This window comes from Orcinus orca, chromosome 16 (assembly GCF_937001465.1).
Source record: "Orcinus orca chromosome 16, mOrcOrc1.1, whole genome shotgun sequence".
In the NCBI taxonomy this organism is placed as follows: domain Eukaryota; kingdom Metazoa; phylum Chordata; class Mammalia; order Artiodactyla; family Delphinidae; genus Orcinus; species Orcinus orca.
The window spans coordinates 68,671,637-68,691,443 of NC_064574.1; the positions used below are offsets into that span (position 1 = coordinate 68,671,637).

The 19,807-nt window shown below is 45.3% G+C and overlaps 1 protein-coding gene across 18 annotated transcripts in view; it reads right to left on the reverse strand.

The window, feature by feature from the left end:
• Window positions 1-19,807, reverse strand: part of ARHGAP17 (Rho GTPase activating protein 17) — an 89,805-nt gene that overhangs the window by 1,608 nt on the left and 68,390 nt on the right. For 2 of the 18 annotated variants that reach the window (XR_007472039.1, XR_007472041.1), the window contains exons 15-21: window positions 18,622-18,713; window positions 17,346-17,505; window positions 15,426-15,659; window positions 12,881-13,044; window positions 5,798-6,403; window positions 4,355-4,659; window positions 2,784-2,832 (exon numbers count right to left, since the gene is read on the reverse strand). Coding sequence is in view for 8 of the 18 variants with exons in the window: in XM_049699030.1 (XP_049554987.1) it covers window positions 4,613-4,659; window positions 5,798-6,403; window positions 12,881-13,044; window positions 15,426-15,659; window positions 17,346-17,505; window positions 18,622-18,713 (1,303 nt within the window). In the remaining 10 variants the exon portion in view is untranslated. Of the gene's footprint in view, window positions 1-842; window positions 4,660-5,797; window positions 6,404-12,880; window positions 13,045-15,425; window positions 15,660-17,345; window positions 17,506-18,621; window positions 18,714-19,807 lie in introns of those variants that run through there. The other 16 variants (XR_007472037.1, XR_007472040.1, XR_007472035.1 and 13 more) reach the window with 12 other exon arrangements.

Genomic DNA, 19,807 nt, shown 5'->3' on the forward strand with positions numbered 1-19,807 from the left:
AGGGAGGGTGGGAGGTGGGTGTGCTGGGGTCTCCCTGTTATGCCTAAGAGCTGCTTTTCTGCACTTGCTGTGGTGCAGGTACACCGTGTCTGCCCTTGCTGGGAGCTGCTTTCGGCAGTACTTCTGTTTCACCTTCTCCTCACCCACACAGACAGAGCTGGCAAATGCAGGTGCACCCTGGGAGGCTCACTGCTTTGAGACTGGTTCCTGATCCGACACGTGCCCACAGCTCTGAGCTGCGAGATCCACTTACTTCCTGGGACGTCCCTTTACTCTCAGTGACTCCTGGGTTGGAAGGCCCATCTGTCGAGGTTTCCTACACACCACAACCCAGAGAAACGTCTAGATTTATGAAGGTGCCAAGGTGGCAAAGAGTTCAGGTGCTGGATGGCATTTCAGACAATTCAGGTCTTATATTTGTAAAACCCACAAGCAGGGGAGCCTCTGGGAGGCTCAACTCTCCAACACAGCCGGCACTGGAAGGAGGAGCAGAGCCAGACTGGTTGGGCTCTGGAGCCTGGTTCTTAATCTGCAGAGGGCGTCTCCCCCACCACCCCACCCCCAGGAGGACGTATGCCCTTGGGTGAGCAGCCTGGGAGAGAAGACAGTGCCTAAGCAGATGACGGCTTGAGTCTTAAACACTCTGCCTCATCTTAGTACAAAGGAGATAAAGGTTATTTTAGAAAGTGCCTGCAGGAGCACTTCAATATTTTTTTAAACACCTCTAAACCTTGCTGGCTATAGATTTACACAAGGCATCATTTTTCATTATATGCATTCCAAGAAGGGCTGGTCTTTGAGCATATTGCTTGGAGCTAAGTTCATATGAAAGATATTAGATTAAAAGAGAAAAAAAAAAACAAAAATAAAAACAAGAAAGCAGAGGCCCAGGTCACAGCCTCCGCTCACAGGCAGAATGCCATGTGGTTCACCACTGCTCTGCGGCTCTGACGAATGCAGCCTGGTTCCCTTCTGTTTTGAGTATCTTTATCCAGGAGTGGACCCTGTGAGGGTGGGAACTGGCATTCTACAATTTAGAGTATGGTCCTAGAAAGTTTGTCACTTCAGCAATTTTGAATATGTGCTTTTAGGTTGTAAACCTCCCCTCCGGAAAGGCCAAGGTTATTCTGATAGCCACTTGGACAGGTAAGAGATCCAAATGCCTCGCTGAAATCAAACATTTCAGGCACGGCTGCAGGGTGAATCAGCCCCCTCCCGATCATTAAATCCTTCTCTAAACTACAGTCTGAGGAAATGACTTCCTTGCAGTCCTCATCAGGTTTCTAGGGCTGTGAGAGGCTGACTCATCTCTGGGAGACTGAGTCAACTTCTTATTATTTCAGTCAAAGGAGAGATTCTGTTCCAGTCTCACTGGATGTTTATCTTGACATGATTCTGACATCTACTTATTAAAAATAAAGTGCAAGTAGAAGCAGAAGCCACTTAAATGTCCAACTACGAGCAATAATACATCTGCTTAATGAAATATTATGCAGTCACTGAAAAACTACATTGTAACGTGGGAAAGAGCATGTGATGTAAAGTAAAATAAAACCGTAAAATCAAAATCTGTATATGCCAAATAATTATGATTGTGCATCCCCTTGCCTTTTAGAAAAAAAAAACTAGAAGGAAAAAATAAAATATGAATGGTGGACTTTTTCAATTATGGAAGGGTGATTTCTTATTGTTTCTAATTCCCCAATTTGTTTTAGTATCATACTTATTTTTAAAAATGCATTACTGGGCTTCCCTGGTGGCGCAGTGGTTGAGAGTCCACCTGAAGATGCAGGGGACACGGGTTCGTGCCCCAGTCCAGGAAGATCCCACATGCCGCGGAGCGGCTGGGCCTGTGAGCCATGGCCACTGAGCTTGCGCGTCCAGCGCCTGTGCTCCGCAACGGGAGAGGCCACAACAGTGAGAGGCCCGCGTACCGCAAAAAAAAAAAAAAAAAAAAAAAAGCATTACTTTCATGATATAAAAGGAGTTTAATTTTAAAAAGCAAAGGCTATGAGAACCAACAAAGTCCCAAGTGTCTGATGACCACTATTGTGACTCGTTCTACCACCATACAGTGGACAAATGACTCACTAAATTAATCTCAGCCTCACTAAATTAAGAACATTTTCTACTCCAGAGCACTGTCTTTTTAACCCACCACCAAGGGGCACATCAGGATCAAAATATGGATGCCTGGCTCCAGACCTCCTGCGTCTGTGTCCCGGCATGAGTTTTTAAAATGGTGACATACGAATCTAATACCTAACTCTGTATTATCTTTTTCTTTCCTCCATAAAAATGATAATAAATAGCTACCATTTACTTAGACCCCCTGCATATTAAGAACCGCACGATGCTTTTCTTATTTTATCTACTGTAATCCCTTTGAAGGTTATTCTCACAAATGTCACCATTTTACAGATCAGCCAGGTTGTGCCGTGCCATTGTTACACACAGTGAGCTGAAATTTTAATTCAGGCTTGTCTGATTCTAGTGTGTGCTCTTTCCACTACCCCTCAAGCCTGCCCAGTACAGAAAAGACTGGAAGTTAAAGAGGTAACAAGGCCAGCCTGGCGATGACGTGTTGCGTGTCTGTGAACACGCTTAGTATGCAGAGTACTTGGCAGCAAGCATGAACAAAGCCAGCCTCCTTTAGCACATGCACTATTAGTAGGGGTGCAAGCAGGCAGGGTTAGAGTGACCGGTTAATAGCAGGCATTAGTGCACAAATATGATCATCAAGTAGCAAAAATGCTTTGGCCAATCAGGTGCCTTTTCCTTACCATTAAATATTCCAATTTCAGTTCCTACTGAATATGGCAGGTCATACATCTAAATTATTTAATAAAATGTTACATTAGAACACTCTTGGCTAAAATCTATTACTTTAAAAACAGCAAAATGCAAACTCTTTTCCTTGCAAAGCTAAACTCCTACTGCTTTCTTTTTCTTTCTTTCTTCCTTTCTTTTTCCTACTGCTTTCTAGAGTAACAAATTAGGAAGAGATTCAGAATGACAGCAGAATTCCTCCTTTCTCTGGTGCTGGTGCAGAGCTGCCACATACTGGCTGTCCGACCTGTTTAGCAGCAGTAACCGCCCCCAAGAGTCTCTCTTAATCCCCAGGCCTTAATTCAATTTTTAAGATTAAATGCTCTGAATGAATAACCTGTTCTCAGGAATTTGTCTGTCTAGAGCTTTCCAAGTGAAAACATGATGTCACAATAAAGGACTACCTGTCTAGGGAAGTTACATTTTTTTCTTCTTGAAATACCCAATGGCTATATCCAAGATTGCCTAAGAGCAGCATGAACAACACGAGCATATTCATAAATTCTAAACGCTGGCCTTTTGTGTACTCCTAATGGCAATCCGGGGGATTTTAAGAAATTAAAAATTAATTCTGTAATACAAAGATAATGGTGGTGACCTGTAATTTCTTGAGTTAGGAGAATTCGAAGTGCAGATTGGTTTTAAAATATTTAGCTAATATCCTAAGGAAAAGTATTTATAATATCAAATTTCACTTATCTGACAACTGTCAAAGTACAGAGCACTGCAGTGTTATAGCAGATCAATAAAATAAGCTTCTGAAATAAATACACCCCAGGTAAACATGGTATTAAAGAGTAGACATAATTCTGGTCTGTAGTCTTTCATCTAAATAAAAGGGAAGATCTGGGAATAAAATTCTGATGTGTCACAAGTATTGAAGTGTTAAAAGGCTCAGCCTTAATTAGGGTTTAGTTACTTCACTCTGTGATTTTCATACCCAACTGGGCAACCACAGACTTTTGGGTTCATCACCTAGGAGTCAGGAAGGCGGAATCACGCCTCTGTGTCCTCCTCTGTGTTGTAAAGATCGCATTCTTGTTTTCCCCTTCTGGTATCTATAGAAAGTCTTCCTAGACCAAAGATGTGGAAACGCCGGCTAAGTAGTCCACTGAAGGCTTAAGGCTCAGATCAGCTGATTAGAGCAGTAACGAGAGCCTTATTCCGTCTAAGTGTGGACCTAAAGGCAAGATTCAGATGAGCCTCACAGTACCTTTCAAAAAGCTCATATGGTTTAAGAAAGCAAAAATGTAAGCATGCCAGAATGCAAAGAAATTTAGTGTGGGATCTTTGGAGGAAGAATTTTTTTTTGGGGGGAGGGTCCTGAGAAATTCAAACACCAAATTAAGAAGCTCCATGCAGTTAACTTGCACTTAAGAGGTAAAATTAAAACTTAAAGCTCAAGACACAAGGGACGCAATTTTCCGTGCTAACTGCACCAGAGACCTCCTTGGGTGATGCTGATGAGCCAATCAATGAGAGGGAAATCACGCTGAAAAGAGCAGAATGCTTGTGAAAGGCTTACCAAAAAGAAAGGAGACATTTCTTAGTATCTTATCTGAGCGGCTTGAAATCGGGCTTGCAATCTACTGACATCTACCTCTTGAATTCGAAGCATTTGCAGCTCAAAGTGCTTCTGATAAAAACAAAAGTGATGTCTAGAGAATGGATGGCAGGGGGTCAGATGGCTGCTCCTGAGCACAAAGTCAAAAGCATGTATGCAAAACACCGCTAAGCAGGAGCATTTGGAGCTGCAGGAAGCTGCTTGGGGGGGTTACAGACCTTAGTCCTGGAAACCTTCCCCACCTGTGAGGGCGCTAGGAAGGGCATCTATTGGGAAACAAACAAACCAATGTGGCTTTGTTTTTTTAAACATAAAAGCAAGCATCATCAGAAAAAAGTTAACAATTTATAACACACACAAATCATGCATTATATTCCTGAAAAAAAAAGTTATCCAAAGAAAGACTAGTCAGTTAACCCTCATCACTTAGGGTACCAGTGTGGGGTGTATCCTTTGCTCATTTTCAGCAGAGATTGTCATTCAGGACGCTTGGAGGGCCCAGAGGTATATTTCGGCTACTTCTCTAAAACTGGCTCCACTTAGGAAAATTTAAAACTAGGCTGTTCTAAGATATGATTCAAAGTTCCTAATTACCATTTTAAGAAAACACACTAAAAAAAAATCTATCCATCCCATCCTTAAATCAAATAGTAAATTAGAGCACTTGGGACAGAAATTTTTAAAAGAATCATAATTAAAGAAAATGGTCATGTTCTAGACTGTCTATAAAAAAATACCCCATTAGGTAGGTAAAATCTGTACAATCACCAATACCCAAAACAGATTTCCATGGAATTATGAGGAAATAGTGATTCTTCTGTCCTTTGCCACTAGAGGCTGGCACTCTCATATGATCGTGTCCCAAATCTCCCTTCCCAGAGCATCCAATTTGACACAAATCACATTTTTTAAGATTATACCTGAAATGCTTCACTTTCTATGAATATTTTTACTCTTAAAAGGAAAATAAGCATTTTAATGAGGGATTCACTAAGAAATGGATGTCACGCTCAAGTTGTACAATACCTTCCACCTGGATTACTAGGTCATTATACCTAGAAAAATGTAAATGTAGATGGCTCTTAAACACATAGTGAACCTATACATCAGGGGTTGGCAAACTTCAAGGGCGAGGTAGTAACTTTGAAGGCTCTGGAAGTATATGACCTCTGAAAGGACTACACAACTCTGCTGTTTTAGCACGAAAGCCAGAAAGAATATGTCAACAACTGGGCGTAGTTGTGTTTCAATAAAACTTTATTTATAAAAACAAGCTGAGGGCCAGATCTGGCCTGCGTGGTAGTTTGCCAACCCCTGATATAAACGAAAGCCTAAATGAGGGGGAGCAGTAAAAAGCCAGGTAGAGTGGACAGGGGGAAATGTCTGAACCCACTTCCCACTTACCTGTGACTATTTTGGAGGAGGTGGGAGCTGCGATGCTGAGGCTGCCATCCCCGGCGGGGTGGGCGCCAGGAGGATGAGGGGGTGGGGGCACGCTGGGCCGGTTCCTCGGCTTTGGTACTGGTCTCGGTCTCGGCAAGGTTCCAGCGTGTGGCTGTGCGGTCTCGGGGTTACTCACCACCTGGCCGGGGTTCTGTTTTCCTAGGGGCGGAGTGCTGGGGGGCGTCGGCGTCTGGGGAGGGGTGTGGGAGGACTGCTCGAGTCCGGGCTCACCGGGCAGGGCCCCAGGGGCCGGCGGGCCCTGGCTGCCTGGCTTGGTGAGCGCTGGCGGCGGTGTGGCCTGCGTGGGGGGCTGCGGCGGCGGGTGGTTGGGGGCTTGGATCGGAGGCAGGCTGCTGGAGTATCTCCGGGGTGCGGAGAGCTGCGAGGTGGCGCAGGGCTGGCCTGGGGCCTGGCCAGGCGGCTGAGTTGGGGGAGAAGGGCTTCGGGTGGACGGCTTTGGTGACAGGCTGGGTGGATGCTGAGATGCTCCTGGAGAACTCTGGCCCCCGGGATGGCCAGGAGGCGGGTTTCCAGGTTTCGGGGGTGCTGGAGCAGGTTTTTTAACAGCTGTACGAAGGAAAAACACCTCTCAGGAAGAGCAGCAGGGTGATGGCCAACGCCCCCCGGGCCAGGGCACCGAGGCTGGTGTAAGCCAGCTGAGATCAGCACCCACGCCCACTCCCAATACCACACCAGCTGGCGGCACCTTGCCACCACGGTCCTCCTCCCCCAAACCCACAGTCTTAGTCTAACCATGAAAAAAGCCTCTGACAAACGCAAATTGAGAGACTGTCTTTAAAATGCGAGTACTCCCTAGAACTGTCAAGGCCGTGAGAAAACAAGGGAAGATGGAGAAACCGTCACAGGCCAGAGGAGAGTAAGGAGATGTGATGACTAAATGCCCTGTGCTCTTCTGGGTGGGAGCCAGCAGGGGTTGGAAGACGGCTGTTAGAGGAAAAACCGGTGACGTTTGAACAAAATGAGTTTGGTTAGTACTAATGTACCAACGTTGGTTTCTTAGCCGTGATAAATGTACTGTGGTGATGTAAGATGTTAACAGAGGAAAGTGGGTCAGGGGTATACGAGAACTCCAGACTATCTTTGCAACTTTCCCGTAAATCTAAAATTATTCCAAAATAAAAAGGTTATTTTTTAAAAGTACATTATACACATATAGGTCTTTACAGACCTGTCATTTTAAAAGTTGAATAATTAGAAAACTCAGTTAATGGAGGCCACCCCGCCTACATGGAGTCTCCGCTCAAAGCCTACTTGACAGCGACCTTCTCTCATGAGAAGAGACACAGAGAAGCAAGAGCAGCTAAGCTGTGGTGGCGGGGGGGACCCCTAAGCCCGACTGGTCTGCCTGTACAGACCGTGGGCCCCTTGCTCTAAGCCATCTTCTCCTAGAGGACTTGATTTTTTTTTATAACAGAAATTCTATGAATTCCAGAATCACTTGTGCTAATAGATATATTCTAGATAAAAGTACAGATCCGGACGATCGCCTTAGATTCAGCTCTAAGGAGAGCTGAATCACATCAGTCTCCCCCCCTACACCAGCTGAGATCAGCACCACTGGCGGGTGGGAATTTGGTACTGAGGATGGTAAGGTAGGTAGAAAAAACAAGTCTGGAGATTGGTTTTGGGCTGAGAGGTTGGGTGGAAAGAGACGTTAGCATATTTCAAGTTCTGCTGAGATCTTACTAATCGCCTAAGGAAGGGAGAGGAAACGAAGGGAAGAAATGAACATGTATCACTCACCTAACACATGACCAGCACCAAGTTGGGCCCTTTACATAGACTGTCTCATTTAAGTCTCACAAGCACACTGCAGAACAGGCATTGTTATGTCCATTTCACAGTGCAGAAAACCAAGGCTCAGAGAGGTCAAGTGTTTGTAAAAGGTCACACAGCCAGTACGGAGCAGAACAGAGGCTCACACCATGTCCTGTGGACTCCTTGGACTCTTTTTTCCCTCTTCCTCCTTCCTGCACTGCCTGGCTTCCTGCTCATAGGGGCCAGGATTCAGGAATGAAAGGAGTATAAAGTCTACTCTATTGGCCTAGAACTACTGATCCCAGAACTGGGAAACCCTTTTCCCACAGAAACAACCAACCAGCTGACAAAGGAATCTGGAATATTAGCTGCACTCTGGTTATCATAAACAACTTGAAAAGAAAAGTTTCTAGCTCTCTGTTCTAAGCAATATTAATTATAAATTCATATTGGATAAAAGATCATTCTTGACATTTAAGGGAGCAGAGGGAATTAGAAGAGGAAGCATGAGAGTAGCGTGATAAGGCTCAAGTCCCACATTGGCCACGTCCATCGTGGAGGCCAGGCTGGGAGCAAGGCAGGCCTTGTCTAAGGCCACCATGAAGGTGCTGGGAGGCTGAGCCAGGGTGGGGGATGGCACACAAAGGATCAAACTGGGATCTATGATTGCAGGAAAAAGGAAGCAGGAAAGACTCCGAATGGGGCTACGAAGGAACCTCAACCTGAAAGCAGGGGCTCTACCTGGAATCCAGGTAGAAAAGACCTAATTTCCCTTGAGTACCAGTTGGGATACAGATGAAGGTGGTGGTGGCTCAGAGGAAAGCCTTCTTAAGATTTTTCGATAGCAAAACTGTTATTTATTCCATTTCCCCAGTCCTGGTTACAGAGGAGATATTAAAGTGATGTGGACTCAGAAATCTATCCTTTGCCCATTTTTCAATTGGGTTATCTGTTTTTTTGCTATTGAATTGTATGAGTTTCTTATATACGTTGGATATTAACCCCCTAACTTGACTGTGGTAATTATTTCACAATGTATACATATATTAAGTCATCACATTGTATTGTACATCTTAAAAGAAAATGCAACATGGGATTCTGGATTGATACTGGGACAGAAAGAAAACTTTACTGGAAAAACTCAGAAATCTGGTCAAAGCCTGAAGTTTAGCTAATAATATTGTATCAGTGTTAATTTCCTGATTTCAGTAGCTGTTCTGTTAGATAGTAAAATTAAGAGAAGCTCAGTGAAGACTATATGGGCCTTCTCTATACTATCTTTGCAACTTTAAGTCTAAAATTATATAAAATTCAAAAAATTTTAAAATATGTATGTCATTTCATATTGAAGATTATCCATCCTCCAATAAATACAGTTGGGAGTTAAGACAGGGCACCATGGTTCACATGGAATTTAACTGGCTTTAGAAGCATTTTCAGTAAATCATGTCCCCTTCTAGACCAGTTTCTCAACCTCAGCAGTACTGACATGTTGGGCTAGATAGTTCTTTGTTGCTGGGGGCTGTCCTGCACATTGTAGGATGTTTACCAGCATCCCGGGCCTCTACCCACTAGATGCCAATACCACTCCCCTCCCTGCCTGTGACAACCAAAAACGTCTCCGGACATTGCCAAATGTCCCAGATGGTGGGGGACAGCTAAATCATCCCAAGTTGTTCTAGATCTAAGAGGCACTTGGCGCTCTCAGACCACACATATTTGAGTGCCCTCTCTGTGACAGGCACAGGACAAGGGCTAGGAATACTGGAGTGCATGAGACGGGTAAAATCCCAGCTCTTTAAGAGCTACTAGGGGAGACTGGCAATACGTTAAAAAACAAATTTAAAAATTTCAGATGGAGGAAAAGGCTCTGAGAGAAATAGAGTGATGTGACAGAGAATAATTTATGTGAGTGGTGGGGTTGGCAGGTGGTCATCAGTTCAGACTGACTGGTCAAGGAGGGCTCACCAGGGAAGTACTCTTTGAGCTGAGACCTGAATGATGGAGGAACCATGTGTGGAGCAGAAGAGAGTGAACAGAAATAAATCCATGCCTATACAGTCAATTGATCTTCGACAGGGTACCAAGAATACACAATGGGGAAAGGATAGTTTCTTCAACAAATGATGCTGGGAAAACTGGATATCCACATGCAAAAGAATGAAACTGGACCCTTACCTTACACAGTACACAAAAGTCAACTCAAAATGGATTAAACATAGGACCTGAAACTCTAAAACTCCTTGAAGAAAACACAGGGGGAAGCTTCACAACATTTGTGTTGGCAGTGATTTCATGGATATGACCCCAAAAGCACAGGCAACAAAACAAAAATAGATGTGTGGGATTACATCAAACTAATAAGCTTTGGTACAATCAACAAAGGAAATGACAGAATGAAAAGGCAACCTATAGAATGGGAGGAAATATTTTCAAACCATGTATCTGACAAGGTGTTAATTTCCAAAATATGTAAAGAACTCCTATAGCTCAATAGCAAAGAAATGAATAAACTGATTTAAAAAAAAAAGAAATTAAAAAAATTATCTATTTATTTGGCTGCACTGGATCTTAGTTGCGGCACACAGGGATCTTCATTGCTGCACGCGAGATCTTCGTTGTGGCATGCGGGATCTTTAGTTGAGACATGCAGAGTCTTAGTTGTGGCATGTGGGATCTAGTTCCCTGACCAGGGATTGAACCCAGGCCCCCTGCTTTGGGAGCACAGAGTCTTTAGCCACTGGACCACCAGGGAAGTCTCACGAACAACCTGATTTTAAAATGGCCTAAAGGGACTTCCCTGGTGGTGCACTGGTTAAGAATCCACCTGCCAATGCAGGGGACACGGGTTCGAGCCCTGGTCCAGGAAGATGCCACATGCCACGTAACAGCTAAGTGCATGCGCCACAACTACTGAGCCTGTGCCCTAGAGCCCGTGAGCCACAACTACTGAGCACACGTGCCACAACTACTGAAGCCTGCGTGCCTAGAGCCTGTGCTCCACAACAAGAGAAGCCACCGCAGTGAGAAGGCCTCACACCACAACAAAGAGTGGCCCCTGCTCACCACGACTAGAGAAAGCCCACGTGCAGCAACGAAGACCCAACACAGCCAAAAATAAATAAATAAATAAAATAAAATGGACTAAAGACTTGAAAAGACATTTCTCTAAAGATGACATAAAAATGGCCATCAGGCATATAAAAAGGTGCTCAACATCACTAACCACCAGGAAAACGCAAATCAAACCCCGAAACGACATGTTACCTCACATCTGCTAGAATGGCTAATATAAAAAAAAAGACAGCAAGTGCTGGTGAGAATACAGAGAAACTGGAACTCCCATACGCTATTCGTGGGAATGTAAATTGGTACAGCCCTTATGGAAAACAGTATGGAGGCTCCTAAAAAAAATTAAAAATAGAACTACCATATTGATTCAGGAATCCCATTTCTGGGTATTTATCCAAAAGAACTGAAACCAGGATCCTGAAGAGATTATTTGCACATCCATGGTCACTGAAGCATCATTATTCACAATAGCCAAGACATGGAAACAACCTATATGCCCATTGACAGATGACTGGATTAAAAAAATGTGGTGTATATATAAAATGGAATATTATTTAGCCTTAAAAAGGAAGGAAATTCTGTCATATATATAACAACATGGACAAACCTTGAAGACACTATACTAAGTGAAATAAGCCAGTCACAGAAGGACAGATACTGCACGATTCCTCTTACATGAAGCACCTAAAATAGTCACACTCTTAGAATCGGAGAGTGGAATGGGAGCTGCCAGGGGCTGGGGGTATACAGTAGAGATGGGGAGTGATGGAGAGCTGGTATTCAATAGGCATAAGGTTTCAATTATGTCGGGTAGCTTTACATCATTGGGCCTATAGTACAATACTGTATTGTACACTTAAGAGTACAGCACTGGATACTGTACACAAATATTTAAGAGGGTAGATCTCATGTTGTGTTCTTACCCCGATAAAATAAAAAAGAAGGAACCATGTTAAGACGTGGGACAGAACGTTCTGTAAGAGAACACGTGTGGAAGCTCTAAAGAGGGAATAAGGTTAGTGCACTGAGGGGCAGAGTGCAGACCAGCGAGGCTGAAGTGAGCGAGGGGGCAGGGGAAGAGCTGGGCTCACAGGCGGCCCGGCCAGACCGCGTGGCCAGGCCACGCAGGGTGCGTGGTGGGAGGTCTGCATGGAAGGCACTGGAGAGCTTCAGCCAGGATGACACGCTCTGCTTTGTGTTTTAAAGCCACCCCCTGCTGGAGGGCATTATGCTGAGTGAAATAAGTCAGACAGAAAGACAAATCCTACGTGATGTCATTGATGTGTGGAATCTAGAAAATACAACAAACTAGTGAAGAAAACGGAAAAGAAGTGGACTCACAGATATAGGGAATGTACCAGTGGGGAGAGGGAAGGGGGAAGGTGCAAGATAGCAGTAGGGGAAAAAAAGAGTTATTATGGGATTATATGAAATCATTTGTGTGAAACTTTTGAAAATTGTAAAGCAATAGAGAATTTAAAGAATCCTTCATTCAATTAAAAAAAGAGGGCTTCCCCGGTGGCGCAGTGGTTGAGAGTCCGCCTGCCAATGCAGGGGACACGGGTTTGTGCCCCGGTCCGGGAAGATCCCACATGCCGCGGAGCGGCTGGGCCCGTGAGCCATGGCCGCTGAGCCTGCGCGTCCGGAGCCTGTGCTCCGCAACGGGAAAGGCCACAGCAGTGAGAGGCCCGCGTACCGCAAAAAAAAAAAGAAAGAAAGAAAGAAAGAAAAAACAGCCATTTCCCTGGCTGCTGGGTGGAGGACCATGAGGGCGTAAGTGGGAGCAGTTCAGATTACATGTGAATAGGGAACTAGAAGGCCCCGATCCCAATCCAGAGGGCACGAGTGCTCCCAGACTCACGAAGCCCGGCTGGGACACAGGCCAGGCTGTGGCAGGTCCAAAACAGAGCGAGGGCTTGGAGCGCCAGATTCCTGGAAAACGGGGGGCGTTTCTGGAGAAGTGACTGTTTGTTAAGCTTTGTAGCTTGAACATATTCTTAAATGTCTGCTTTTCTGTTCTCCATTTTTCCATCTCCCTTTAATGATTCTTTTCCTTAACGACTGGTTTTTCTGCTTGCCATTTTATAACAGACATGGAACCATCGGAACAAGCTTCTCAACCTGACCCCTGCACCGACCCAGGAAGGTTTGCACATCCCTCCCCAAGGGCGCGGAGTAAAGGTGGTGACTTACCTCGGCGCACCGTGTGAGGGCTCGGGCCGGCGGAATTGTGCGTAGGGCCCACAGAGAGCTGATGGGAGCCGGCAGTGGCCTGGGCCTGGCTTTGGCCGGGGGCCGCCTGACTGCTGTTTCTCCCGGGTGCAGGTGCAGCCGCAGGGTCCTTGGGCTTTGGAGGACTAAGGGAAGCAGAAGCCAAGTTAGATGTCAGGCATTCCCAGCTAGAAAAGCTAAACATGCTGTAAAATATCAAATTCCAGCTAGAGTTTTCACTGCAGCGGGCAAGGAGGTGATCTGAGAGTTTAAACAGCTCACACTGGGTCTGTGAAGCTAATATTTGGTGCCACACAGGACTACATATTTTATGAGACTCATGGCATCAGACTATCTTCCAACTACTTTGCCACTTAAATATCATGATAGAGGCCATTTCAAGTTCTAGTGTGCTTGCACTCAAATTGGGCAGTATTTAAACACATGAAAGGGCTTTTGGACTTCAGAATAATGCGATTTTGCCATATACATTGCACAAAACTAAGCAAATGCAATAGCAAAATACTAACACTGCTCTAAATTACAAAGCGCTCAATTATTATCAATAGTTTGGACTTCACGAAAGAGAAACTCTGAGAGGCTAAATGATTGCTCAGGGCCCAGAGTTGGTTAATACTGGGGTAGGGATCAGAGCTCAGGCTTCCTAATTCCTGGCTCAGAACTTTTTTTTTAAAGTTTATTAAAAAAATTTTTTAATTTATTTATTTATTTTATTTTTGGCTGTGTTGGGTCTTCGTTTCTGTGCGAGGGCTTTTTCTAGTTGCGGCAAGTGGGGGCCACTCTTCATCGCGGTGCGCGGGCCTCTCAGTGTTGCGGTCTCTCTTGTTGCGGAGCACAAGCTCCAGACACGCAGGCTCAGTAGTTGTGGCTCACGGGCTTAGTTGCTTCGCGGCATGTGGGATCTTCCCAAACCAGGGCCCGAACCCGTGTCCCTGCATTGTCAGGCAGATTCTCAACCACTTCCGCCACCAGGGAAGCCCTGGCTCAGAACTTTTTACACTGAACTTTATAGCTACAATTTGTCAAAGTCACCAAAGAGTAAATGGCATTAGTGAGATGTACACAAAAATATCTACAGAGGAAAAGAAACAAAGAGCAAATTGATAACTGACGTTCTATTTGTCCTTCTGCAGTGAAGACTAATTATTATCTTAAATAATATCTTTAGCCTTGATTAAACAAATTGAATGCTACAGGTAAATGAAAATGTGTAAGAGTTTGCTAAGACTTTTTTTCTCCAAGAAAAAGATTTAAGCCCAAACGAATACACGTGTGGTAGCAGTTACGGAAAGACCAACGTGGAGCTTACGACGTGCACGTGAAGCACTAGGGAGTTTGAAGCCTTAGATATTTTTAACCAAAAAAGTGAATTTCCTCAAATTATGCGGGTAGAAAGGTATTCAGGAATGCACGAAGTCCTCAGAGTTCAGCTATAAGGACTTAACGAGACTCCAATCTCCTAAGCAGCTAGCTTCACACAGCACGAGGCATTCTCTCTCCACCCAAAGAAGAGGTGAGGGAGTTCTCCCAAGGCAAAGTCACCTCTGGGCGGAAAACAAGTACACGATTAACAGGCCATCCTTGATTTATCATTTATTTTACTTTATATGTAATCATTTAGTGCTTTATAGGTGGCCAAGGTGGACCAAATGCAATAAAAATGTTAGCACATACTGGAGGGGCTCATCTTTTATAGCAGCTGCCAGTTCTGTACGACCCGAGATACCACCTGAAGTGGCCTCTGGTGGTCATCTGCCTGGGTCAGAGTGGAGAACTGAATTTGTGCAAATAAAGGTCTCGACTTCAAAGGTATTTTTCCTTAAAGTTGCTACATATTCTTAGTCCACTCCAGGTGGTTAACCAAAAGGTGAAGCAACAAAAGAGCTTTTTAAGAAAACCTATCATCATATTTTCTACCTTGTACTCATGTGTCACCTGCCCTATAGGACTGAAAGCCAGGGGGGTGGGGGGATGCTCAGTATAGCAGAGACAGCACATATTATTCAGTACTCAGTTATTCAGTAAATCTGATTGGATGGATGGATGGATGGATGGATGAATGATGGATAAATGGATGGACGGATGAATGAATGGATGAGTGAGTGAATGCCAGGAATATAATAACTTCACTAACTTGTTGCATTCAAATGTTTACTAGTTAGCATACTGAATGACAACAAGCAAATGGTACACGAACAACGAGTACACGTCAAACAGGTAAGAGAGGCTTATAAGACTGCTAGACACTTATCGGCTTCTGGCTCCCAGCCCCAAAGCAGTATGGTAAAGAATGCAAACACATGTTGCTTTCTTTTGAAAATAGGAAAGGAAGCAAGCAATTTGCAGTCTTTTTTTCCCATCCTTTGCCAACCGGAGGAGTGAAGGCACAGCTGGTTCACTCCGTGCCTAGTGATCCTTGCGGCATGGAGGCCATGCCCACAGGCCAGCGCCTGCAAGAAGGCTGGGGTGTCTGGCACCCACTGCCAGCAGATGCTGGCCTCCTTACCTGCTGTCGCCCGGGCTGGGCCCCTGCTCCAGCATGCCCGCAGAGGAGGGGACAGTCCCACCCCCTGTGCTGCTTTCGGCCCTAGAGCTCTGGGGAGGGGGCTCTGGGCCCGCTGGAGCCAAGGTGCTGCCATCTGTGGGCGGGAGTGGCGGCTGGAAAGCAGGGGATATGTGCTTTCTATTTAGGGTGCCACCCCGCCGGTGAGCCTGGAAGTCCATAAGCTTCACACCAAAGCTACACAGAGAGAAGAAACAGTCAACAACACACCATGCAAGCCGACTACTGACACAGAAGCCCATTGGTCCTCGCGCGTAAAACCCCACACGCAGGGACAGCCACCCAAGTTGCCCAGCATGCAATGCAGCGGCAAGGACCAGATTAATGGTCACTCCTGTTACCCAGGCAAGCAACTCAAGTGGGCTTTAAACTTGGACCTGGTACCCATCGATGCCCTTTCTCAAAGTGGGTATGGGCAGCTGAAAGCAAACGGGCAGGCTTCATCTTGAGTAAGTGACATCATGTTTGTGTTTTTACTTCCATAGTACGATGTACAAGGCGATTATCTCGAACCTGTGTGTTTGGGCATCAAGGTGGAAGCTGAGTGCAGAAGTACCACCAGTGGCCACGTAAGGCTGTCACACCGCACTGCCTCTTAAGCTGAGATGTGCAAACACTGGTCTATGCGTATGCAAAGAACGTATCTGAAAGGATGTGTAGGATTGGAAAAATAGTTGCTTTTGGGAAGGGGATGGTGGGTGGAGGACAGGTTAGAAGGGATATTCACTTTTCACTGAAGCCCACTGGTGTATGAACTTTAACACTTTTTTCCAGTTCAAAAAATAAAAAGACACATGGCTCCCTGAGCTTGTGGCTACTGGGTCAGTTGGCGGGGGGAATCCATCCAGGAAGATGGCTAAGAACTGTTGATTGTGTGCTAACTAGACCCATAACATTCCATGTTGTAACTTAAAATACATAAAGGCTAATTCTGTGGAGGACAGGGTTTGTCATCAGGAAGCACTTCTGAATGTGGGAATGTGGGTTCAGAGAAGTGACAGAATAGAAAAGTAAAGCTTTTTCCTTTTCTATGGGTTTAAAAAAAAAAAGAAAAAGGCAAAACAGAAAACAGACCACACTATAAGATTGGGCAATTAGAATAAGAGCTTGCTGTTTAGTTTTAATGTAAAACTACTTTCAGTAACATTATTGCATGTATGCGGGAAAAGCACACGACTTCTAATTCAGCATTATCGGTGAACGCAGTGGCACTGCAGCACACATGTCGGATAGATTGGCATCTGAAGGCAAAAATCCCAAATAGCCTTAAGGACCTTTGAAAATCCCACAAATCACCCAAGGAGCCTAGCAACAGAGACTAGCACTGTCTCTCACGAGTCCAACACAGGCTTTTTTTTTGATTCCAGAATTGGCAAACACTGAGGTTTCTATGGTTGGCTTCCAGTGAGGGGCCAGGTTACACAAAGAATATATGTCTTCGGACACCAACTCGCACATGTCACTGTGAGAGGTGGGTTGTTCTCACATTCACTCCTGGACAGACGTCCACAATACCTAACGTTTTTTTTTCTTTTTCTTTCTTTTTCCCCAACCAAGTACATTTAGGTGAATTTGTAACATGTGTGTGATGCTACTGTGTAGGGCTTATTAGAGACCACCCAGTTAAGCTTGAATGCGTCAGGTACGATTGTTAACTGACAAGCTACACACCTACTTTGGGGTCAGATTAATGTTTGGAATGGACTAAAGCGAAATTCCTGAAACTAGCTGGACTCTAACAGGCCTGGGTGCAGGCCACTCCCCAATGGCAAGGCCACTGAGGCAGGACCAGGGACGGTGGGCCCACCGACTCCTCTCCGAGCCATCGACCACTGGTGTGAAAGTCAATAGCTCTGCACACACCTCTCCTTCTTCACCAGGTCCCCCTCCATCACCGCCATGCTGGCAGGCCGCTTCCTCTCCAGGGTCCCCGAGTCGACAGGGTCATTTCCAGTGTGGGATGAGTGATTGGAATTTGGGGTGGTGAGAGGTACGAATGCTTCTGATACATTAAATTCCACCTCTGCCAGAAGAAAGAAACAAGTGTATGTGAGACACAGGGCACAGGGGTGAGGGAGCTTGAGGACACCCCACTGAATAGGAGCCTCATTCTTCCATCCACAAGCCCTCACTATTTCACAGGTGGAAGCCCCGGGCACTCTCACCTTCTTAAAGGACAGTTTACCAAACCAGGGTGGCGGGTAAAATAAGAAAACCAGAAATAGGGGAGGGGGTATGACTCAGAATCCAAGTCACACAACTCCCCTGCTTTCCTTTCTGTTAAAAAAAAAAAATCATGGAATACAGAAGAGGAATGTGAGCATGGGTTATACTCATCTGAATCATAAAAAATAAGATATTTACAGCTTGATATTGAATAGAAATAAAAGGCAACATCAATTCCATACTGCCTATAGCAGATTTTGAAGACTCGCTTTCTCAAGGGAAATCCTGGACAGAATGACAATATTCATTCATCCATCACACATTTACTGCACAACCTTACATGAGTGGGGCGTGATTCTCGACGGCGGAAGTCAGTGGTAAAGAAAAGATGAGCGTGCCCTGGCCTCACGGAGCTTACATGCCAGAGGATGACAGCAGGGCTGCTCTGGGCGAAGCTGGGGTGGGAGGTCCAGACTCCCAGCACTTGCCCAACTGGTACCCGCAAAGGGAGCCGCGGAAGCTCTGAGGATCCCTGCATATTCAGTGTCACCTCTTCTATAAAGCAATCCCTGGCACTTTGTGCCCAGCATGAGTTGTCAACTCATTCCCCATCCATCTTCCTTCTAATGTGCCATGTGTTACAATTTCTCTGATGATGAAGCCTCCTTCTCCAGTGACCAAGCTCCTCCAGGGAAGACAGCATGTCTTCTCACCAGCAAACATATGCGCCTAGGGAGTGTTCAGTATACACTGGCTGAATGAATGACTCCACGTTAAGTGAAACACACAATAATGTGGTTACTGCTTTGTCAAAATATGAATGCAAATAGTCTAAAAAGAAACGTGAAAAAGTGAAGCCAATTATGTAATCATGAAGGGATTACTGAAGTATCTGCTTCTTCAAAAAGATTTTTTATACTATTGTTGTACATTATTGTGCTTTTGGAGTCAGTGAACTCGGAGTGGCAGTTACCTTCGGGGAAGAACCAGTTGGCATGCTGAATGATGGGTTCAATGACAGCAACCACGTGGACGGATGTGGCCGCTGCCATTTCGGCTAGCGTTCTGCAAAGGAAGTTCACAAAGTTAAAACACCTCCCCTAGGCAGCCTCTGATGTCTGCAGGTTGAGTCAGGGCAATTCAATATTTTATATCAAAAGGATAAAACATTTAAGTACGAATGCAAAAATTAAACGCACAAGGCCCTGGCCTAGGGGTGTGGCAGTGATCACCCAGGAAGAAAAATTGCCCTGACTCGGCTGTCACTTCTTAGTCTGTGTTGTGATAACAACTAGGTGTAAGTCAGTGACCAACAGTGTGTCAAAATGCTGGTTTTCAGTTGTTTGGGGACAGGGTTGCATTTACCCACTGGCACGGTCCTTCCCCTGGGAGTCATCTTCTAAGTCCCCAGATCACCACAGACCCATTCTGCCTAGAATGCAGCCAAGCGTACGCAGTGTTTCTGGGTGCCTCTCATCAGCAGAAGACCTGGGCCCCCGCATTTACACATATTATTAAGGCTGTCACGCACGTATGTGGACTGGTCCCAAGATGCATGTCCAGAAGCTGACTGCGTCCGAATGCCCAGGGCCCACAAGGAAGAAAATAAAGAAGAATCGTTCCTGCTGTTGAGGGGCTCATATCCAGTTCAGAGTCAGAACACGGGAAAGCAGACAAGCTGCAAGGGCCTGACATTTATTGAGCACCTACCACGTTCAGAGCCTCAGATTCCTCCCTGCATTTAATTTTTACAACATGGGGACTGTTCTGAGGCCTTATAAATGAAGACACTGAATCCCTGATAGGCTGGATCCCACACCTGACTGCTCCAAACCTATCTCCCCACCTCATTTTATCACTCTGACCTCTCTTTCCATTGGGGAGAACATTTTCACCCCAATTTCCAACCAGGTGAAAGTTCTAGCTCCTTTTAATTTCCAGCTTAAAATGCAAGCTCTGTCTGTAAATTACCCTCCCCACCTGTTCACACTTCCCTCTGCCCATCTGAATTCTGATCCCTCCCGTACCTTAGAACCTTAGAACTGGGGAGGAACTGTCCACTCGTGTTCTTTGCAAATTTTTCTTTTTGAGGAGGTACTGTTTGTCTATTGATTTCAAGACCTTTTTACATATCTGGATATGTTTTGAGGAACTCCTAG